Below are 7,677 nucleotides of genomic sequence, written 5' to 3' on the forward strand. Positions count from 1 at the left end.
CCCCGCCCCGCCCGTCGGGCCCCGCCCCACCCTCTGGCCCCGCCCCGCCCGCCGGGCCGCGCTCCCTCGGCACACCTCCAGGCCCGCGTCGGTGATGGTGGAGCGCTTGAGGCTCATGGCCTTGACGCCCTTCTTGGAGAGCGCGTAGTTGTCGATGAACTCACAGATGTCCAGGTCGGAGACGCCCACCAGACAGAAGCCTTCGAAGCCGCGTGCGGCGAAGCCCTGCAGGTTGACGAACTCCTTCTCGCCGCCGGGCAGCACGTTGTAGAGCTCCTTGGCGTGCAGCACCGGCGTGAGGCCGGCCCAGAACTTGGGCTGGTAGAGCACGCGCCGCCAGGCACGGCACACCTGCGCCAGCACGCACTTCTCGCACGCCGAGAAGTACCAGAAGAGCCCGTTGAGGATCTTCTCGTCCGTGGCCAGGGGCGGCCGCTCGGCCGGGGGCCCGGGCGCCGGGGCTGAGGCCGGTCCACCAAGGGGCAGCCCCACTGAGGGGCATGGCCCCCCGGCCAGGGCAGCCCTGGGCAGCGGGGCAGCCAGGCTGGGTGGTGGGAGGGCGGGCGAGGGCGGGGGCTGGCACAGGCGGTTCTTGACGGCCGGTGTGCCCTTGGTGATGCTGGCTGCGCCCAGGCCGTTGGGCTGGCCCGGCAGCTTCACCAGGCCGTTCCGAGGCAAGCATGGAGGCTTGGGGTCACCGTCGACGCCAGCGCTCGACATCTTCCACGCTCGCTCTGCAGGAGGGCAGGGCGTGAGGAGGAATGAGCAGCTCTTCCCCGCCACTGCTGGCCTTGCCCCGCCCAGAGCCCGCCCGACAGAGTAGACCAGAGTGCCTGTAAGCCACGGAGCTAGTCATGAGGAGGACACTCGCTGAGCGCCTATTGTATGCATGGAGGTCATGGACACTTTTCAACACTTAGGTGCTGTGGTTCCCGCTTGACAGGTGAGAAAAGGAGGTGGAGAGAGAAGAGACTGTTCCCTTCAGTGCGGGAGCTGCTCCCTCCGTCTCTGCCACTCTGATGCCCGCCCTGGCCTGGTGCTGGGCAGAGGCTGAGGAATGGAGGGAGAGGGCTGGGGGATGGTCTCTGGCCCTCCCCTTGGAGGGTCCCAGCAGCGCTCCCTGGTGCCTTGTCTGAGACACACACCAGCCCCCGAGAATGTTGGTGTGAACAGGAGGTTTTGTTTCGGGTGCTGGATGCATACTGTCTCCTTAATCATCTGCCCAGCCCGATGAGGACGATATTGTGATGACTGTCACCATGGTGCAGATGAAGAAACCGAGGCAGAGGCAGCGTGAGCCACTTGCCCAAGGTCATGGCCAGTAAACAGTGGAGCCCAGGTTTGGACCAGGGCTGGCTGTTGGAGGGCAGATGTGGGGGAGCTCCCCTCCAGTCCGGGTCATCGGTCCCCCTACCCCAGAGTCGGGGGGCTGGGCAGCTGCAGCCCACGGCTCCCCTCAGCTCCTTGAGGCTGTGAGTGGCAGAGGGCACTGGGCATGGACAACCCTGGAAGGAAAAGGCAGTGGGGCCCTCACGGTGCCACCATCTGCTCCAAATGCCCGGGCTTCTCCTTGTTCACTGCCCCCCAACACCCAGTGAGGAGGTGGTGATGCCCAGTGCTTAACCTGCGCAGGCTCTGGGTCAGACACCCGAGGCTCGGAACACACCTTGGCAAGCCACTCACTTTCTCCAGTCCTCAGCTTCCTCCCCTCTGGGCCTCAGAGGCGATGGTGCCCCCTCCCAGGGGCAATGTGTGGAAGGGCTGAGCACAGTGTCGGCTCACAGTAAGTCCGTGGCACGTGAGTCAGGCTATTTCTGAGCCCCACAGCCAGACTGGAGGGCAAGGCGGATTCCACCTTCCCTGCTATGCAGTGACCCCAGGACCGAGGCCGCTGTTCCCTGTCCCACACACTCAGAACAGGGACAGTCAAAGGCTGCAACAGTCAAGGGGAGGCCCCAGCCTGGGGTCACAGCACCCACCTACAGGTCCCCACAGACACCTTCCCCTCCTGCCTGGCTGAGTTGGGCCACTGTCCCAGAGTGGGCGAAGCCTCCAGCATTGACTTCCAACCCCCAAACCCAGCATCCCACGTCCGGGGAGGGGCACAGGCCTGGGCTGAGGCCAGGGGTCTCACCAGAAAATGAGCCTACGGGCTGCCAACCCAGCTTGGGCACTGAAGGCCTTCTGCCCTGGCAGCCATGACCCCACCCCACCCACCACAGCCCTACTCCGCTCCAGGTGCTCTGTGCCGTCTCCCCCTTTCCCACAGGCCCTGCCTGGAGGAGGTTCCCACACCTTGACCAGAAAATCGCGACCTGTCACTGGCTGGTGCGAAAGCTACAACCGTAAGGACACTGCCCGCTGGGATAGTCACCTATTTAAACTCACAGAAGCCTTGTGTGAGTGTGGGGGAAGGGGCGGCCACTACTGTTATTCCCTTTTTCGGGCAGGGAACCTCAGGCTCCAAAAAGTCATGGTTTGCCCACAGTGCTGGGTAGCACGGAAGAGGACCTAACGCGGGAGCTGCCCCAGATCGCCAGGTGCAGAGTACAGGAGGAGACCTTCGGTGGACAGGATGAGGCCCACGGCCACCCCTATCCCTGGGGCAAAGGGAGAGGATGTCCGGAAGCTCCCTCCAGGAGGCTGTGATGGGGATGGAGAGGCAGCTCTGTGTCCCCGGAAGCTCTACGTCCTCGGAGCCGCCCCTGCCCCCTAGGCCGGGACGCCCCGCCCACCGGCCTCCCCGCCTCCGGCAGGCCTGGCCCTCGCCGGCGCTGGCGCCAGCACCATGGACAGCGGTCGCCGCAGCCGCGCGCGCCTGCTCCGAGGCCGGGCCTGGGCCGGCCCTGCTGCAGACAGCGGCTGGCTCGGGGGGTGAGGTGGAGGCGCCCCGGAAATCCAAATCTGAGGCCAGGCGAGCCCTGCTCAGCAGGGAGGGGCCCCGGAGGCGGTGGAGAAGCCGCCCGCTCGGCTAGAATCTGGCGGAGGTGGCGGAGGTGGCACCAGGGAGAAACAAGGAGGATTGGTGCAGATTTAGGTTGAGAATGCTCCCAGCCCTGGGTGTGCACGTGGAGCACCGAGTTGGGGGATGCACGTGGATGCCCCGGGCCATCGTGGGCTCCCTTCCTGCCCCACTGGAGCGCACAATTGCACACCACATTTGCATGCCCACACATCCCATCCCTACCTCTAGGCCCCAGGATCCGCAGGGTGAAAATAAGCGAAGCTTTGAGAGCCCACAGGAGGGAGGGCACAGGCTCAGGAGGCCGCCCAGCAGCCTCCAGGAGTCCGCAGCCCCGCTTCCCTCAGCCCACAGCCCTATCCCTGGCCAGGGCAGCCCTTCCCCGAGGTCAGCCCTCACGTGAGCCCCGTCGAAGCTGCCTCCCCACAGACTCAGCCTTGCTGTTCTCCGTCCTGTGTTTCCCTGCCGGCTGCTCCTCGCACTCCCGGCCTTGTCCTGCCCAGCCTGAACGCTCCTCGCCCAGTCCTACGGCTCAAAGCTGGAAACAGCCATCTCGGGTTCAAGGGTTGGAGCTTTGGGAGAAAGGTTGGGGCGAGGGTCTTCCTGGCAGTTAGCCAAGAGGCCTCTGAGAGGCTAGGATGAGCCTGGCCCTGGTCCCACCCACCTGGCCAGAACAGAGACCCGGGCAGAGTCCCTCAACCTCCTGCCACCTGTGACAGCCCCCTAGTGCAGGGCTCTCAGGGACCACCTTGGAGTGTCCTGCCAGAAGGGGGCTGGGGCAGCTGCCAGGCCCTTCATGCTGCCTCTCCGTTAGAGACAAGCACCTTGATAGTGGATGCTGCGAAACGGAGACTCTGAAAAGACGGCCGAGCTTGCACAGTTCCCAGTCTCACCCCTGCCTCCTGTGCTGAGCTTGGAGAGCAGAATTCTGGGGGAGGTCACCACCTGGGTAGGTTGTGGAGGGGTCAGAACCTCTGGGGCCCCCCAGAGAAAGATGGGGACAGTGGCTGCTACCTTGACTGTCCTGTTCTCGTCAGCTGGAGCTGGGAGGAGCTGCCTGTGGCCTCTGTGCCATCCCTGCAGACTCAGAGAGGAGCATGGGGGCCAGACGGACCTAGGGATCATGGGGGCCCTGGGAGCCCCTGGGAGGACCCCAGCACTTGGCGGCTTCCAATCCAGCAGTCCACGGACGGGCTGGGCCCCTGGGACCCACAGAGTCCCACAGAGTCCACCCGGCCGCCTCACAGCCTCCCCTCCTGCCTGTCCCCAGCCCGAGTCACAGTCCAGACAGGCCCCCTTCCACTTGGCACATACAGGTACCCCTGCTGGGAGGCTTCCCTGCTCAGCACTGCAAACTCCTCCCTGCTCGGCTCTCAGCCCTTGCCTCCCCTGCCAGGACCCTCAGCACAGAGAAGGCATCTCCAGGGTCCCACTCATCACACGGCTGTCATCCCTGCCCACATGTCTGCCTCTCCCCCCAGCCTGGGGACTCCTCAGGGACGGACTGCACAACGTCCAGGTGGCCTCTGGGGGCCAGCTGAATGAATGAATGGACGAGGAGTGGCAGCGCAGGCAGTGGGGTCCTGCAGGAAGCAGTGCAGCACCAGAGACGGGGGCCCGGGGAGGACAGTCAGAGTAAGGGGGGCGGTGGGGGAGTTGTAGCTTAAGAGGTTCACCCTGGCTGTGACAGCGCCCAGCGCCCACAGGGTAGGGAGGCCACTACCCAAGGTCACTGGGTGCCAGAGTCTCTGAGGAAGGTCCCAAGACCTTGGGGTGGTGGGCAGAGTGTCCTGGAATTATGCAGACCCTCAGGGAGAGAATAGCTCCCTCTCCTTCTCAGTGGGGCCCCTGGGGAGCTACAGGGCTGAAGAAGCTGGCCACCAGAGCCCCTGAATCTGGCCAGATCCAAGGGAAGGGGACAGGGATCCCCTGAGGGCAGGGATGTGGCCGGTCCTGCCTCTGGCCCAAGGCTGAGTGCCCATCACTGCCTGGTGCTCTCTCACACGGCCTGAACACGATGGGGCAGCAAGGCTGGCACAGCTGGGCAGATTTCCCAGGAGTCGCACACAGCTGTGACCTGACCCCAAGTCTGTGACCTCTGATGCCCACGGCCAGCAGTGGTGTCCCGGAGGGCAACCCTGGGTGCCCGGCCTGCCACAAACCAGGTGCAGCCTCTGCAGCTGCCTCGATCATGCTCTGCCCTGCTCCGCCTCTCCAGGGCCCCTGGACCCTCCCCGGCCTGGGCCCTGGACTGGTGGCCGCTCTGAGCACTGCCCTTACCTGGCAGCATCCTGCTCACACCCCTGCTCCTCCTTCCAGAGGCTGCAGGCTGTGCTCTCAGCCCCAAGACAACCTTCTTTGGGACTGCCCTTGCTCTGGAGACCTCCAACCCTCATCACCGCCAGCTCAGGGGGTTCTTTCTCGTCCCTGACACCCCACCTTTAGAGCATCCCACCCTGGACCCGGGGTCCCCAATAGACCTGCCCTCGAGGCTGTGAAGCTGGGCGGCTGTGGGCAGCCAGAAGCACTCACAGCAGGCTGGGCTCAGTGGCAGCCCCAAGGGCTGGGGTGACAACTGGGGCAGCTCAGGGCTGGGGACTTGCGCGGGCTGACAAACTCCATGACAAGCCCCGTGACTCAGGCACACGCACGTCCTGCCACTTGGCACATGTTACAGCAGCACTCCTCCCGCCCCCGGCTCCGAGGTGTTTCTGGGGTGTGGGCTCCCCCTTCTTGTGCGCCAGGGGTTCTGAGAAGGGCAGACCCTCAGCCTGCAGCCACATGGGCCTAGCGAGAGCCACATCGAGGCACCAGCAGACAGGGGTCAGCTGGCATGTCCTGAGCATGGTAGCCCAGGAGAGGCTGGGCATTTGGGAGAGTGGACATCAGTCGGGCTCCAGCCAGGCCCCTCTGCTCTGAAGGACCTGAGCCCCTCCAGGGCTGAGGACTGGGGCCCTGATGCCTGCTGCTCTGGACAGTTGCCCCAAACCCTGCGCCCATGCTCTGCAGCCGACTGACTGTGCTCCCAGATCACTGCTGGGGAACGGTCTGGGCTACCAGCTCACCCCACAGTCCCTCTTTTGCCGCCACCCCCACCCAACCCTGTGCCAGCTCTGGAAGCACAGCCACAAGCTCCCTTGTGGGATGGGACAGGGGCTTCGAGCAGCCCAGCAGAGCCAGCCAAGGAGCCCCTTCCCTCCCCACCAGGGGCTGAGATGTCTCCTGGCCTCTCAGCAACCCACAGCTCCCTGGGCCTGGGCCCAGACAGGTCACCTCTGATCAGGGGGAGACAGTACTTGCTCAGGGGCCTGGGAGTGGGTGTGAGCCAGTGGTGGCCTACTGTCTGACAAGCCTCCCCAGCATGGGGGATGCTAAACTCCCAGGCTGGCCCCAAACTAAAGAGAGGCTAGGATAGGGGAGTCAGGCAGTTGAGGCTGCAGCCAGGGGTCAGCATAGGCCTGGGGTCCCGTGAGGCCTGGTGGCCCACACTGCACTGCCCATGTTTACAGCGGGGCTCAATTCCCTTCCCTTCCCGACAGCTCCTGGTCAGGCCCTGCAGCCACATCCCGCAAGGACAAGCCGGGCCTAGGTGATTCCATCGGAGGGCTCAGGCTCCTGTGTCCCCTAAACCTCTCTGGCTCCCAGTCCGTCCCAGACCTCTGTTCCAGGCTGCTGTCCAATGCCCCACGGAAGTGGTAGCTGGGAGCGAGGGCCCTGTGCCCAGCTGGGCACCAGGGAGGCCCGAGCTGACCCTGGTCAGTGGGCCCCGGGAGGCGGTCGTGGGGGAAGGGCCTTCGGGAGGTGGCAGGTGAAGCCACATCCGCCATCTGCTCTCCCCGAGGTAAGGCTGCCCAGAGGAGGCCAGGAGGAGCTGGGAGGAGTGGCTGCTGGCCGTGGCCCCTGAGGTTCCACAGCCAGACCTGTTCTCCTAGGGTGATTGTGCGTGCTCTCCCCACCACTCACACCTCCAGGAGACCACAGGACTCCTCCCCAGCAAGGCTCGGGGGCCCAGTTCCCCTGCTAAGCCCCGGTAGCCTTTGCCAAGGCCCACAGCTCCTCTAGAACCAGGAGCTGGCCAGCCCCTCCCCTGCCCTCCTCCTCTTCAAGAGGAGTCCCGACCCCTCACTCCTACCAGGTGTCAGGCGGGGGCAGCCCCTAGGCCACACAACCAATGGCTCCTCTTGGAATTTAATTGTATTCAACACCTGCCATAGCCAGGGGCTCACGGTGCCGGGTGGGGGTGTGGGTGGGCCCAGTATGGGCTCCAGGCATCTGGGGGCTGCAACTCCACACTTCCACAGGGTCACTGTGCTTCCTCTCGGTGCCTCAAGTGGCACGGATCACAGTCCTGACCCCACCAGTGGGTGCGGAGCGGGCCTCCACTGGCCAGGGGTGCGGGAAGGCTGGTGGGGCTGGAGGCCCCGTGGCCCCACCGCACGGGGGAAGGGGCTGAGGTCTTACGTAAGCCCTCCTGGCGGCGGTCGCGGCTGGTGCGGTCCCCAGCCCCCACCCTGCCCCCTCCTCATTGTGGCCTCGGCGGTGGCGCAGCCTGGCCCCCTCCCGGATCCCTCCGGTCGGCGCAGCCGGCCGGCCCTACACCTTACCTCGGCCCGGGCTCCTGGCTCATGCCACGCTATCCGCCGGGCGTCCTCCGGTCATGGGGAGCCCGGCATAGGCGCCGGCTACCGGGGAGGCGGCAAGGTGCTGGCCTGGCC

The 7,677-nt window shown here is 65.4% G+C and overlaps 1 protein-coding gene across 1 annotated transcript in view; it reads right to left on the bottom strand.

Moving 5' to 3' along the window:
* Window positions 1-720, bottom strand: part of FBXL16 (F-box and leucine rich repeat protein 16) — a 3,759-nt gene extending 3,039 nt beyond the window's left edge. The window contains exon 1 of the mRNA XM_004373140.1: window positions 76-720. Within this exon, the coding sequence (XP_004373197.1) occupies window positions 76-720 (645 nt within the window). The remainder of the gene's footprint in view (window positions 1-75) is intronic.
* Between the last annotated feature and the right edge of the window lie 6,957 nt (window positions 721-7,677).

Source organism: Trichechus manatus, unplaced genomic scaffold, assembly GCF_000243295.1.
Source record: "Trichechus manatus latirostris isolate Lorelei unplaced genomic scaffold, TriManLat1.0 scaffold00024, whole genome shotgun sequence".
NCBI classification, from domain to species: domain Eukaryota; kingdom Metazoa; phylum Chordata; class Mammalia; order Sirenia; family Trichechidae; genus Trichechus; species Trichechus manatus.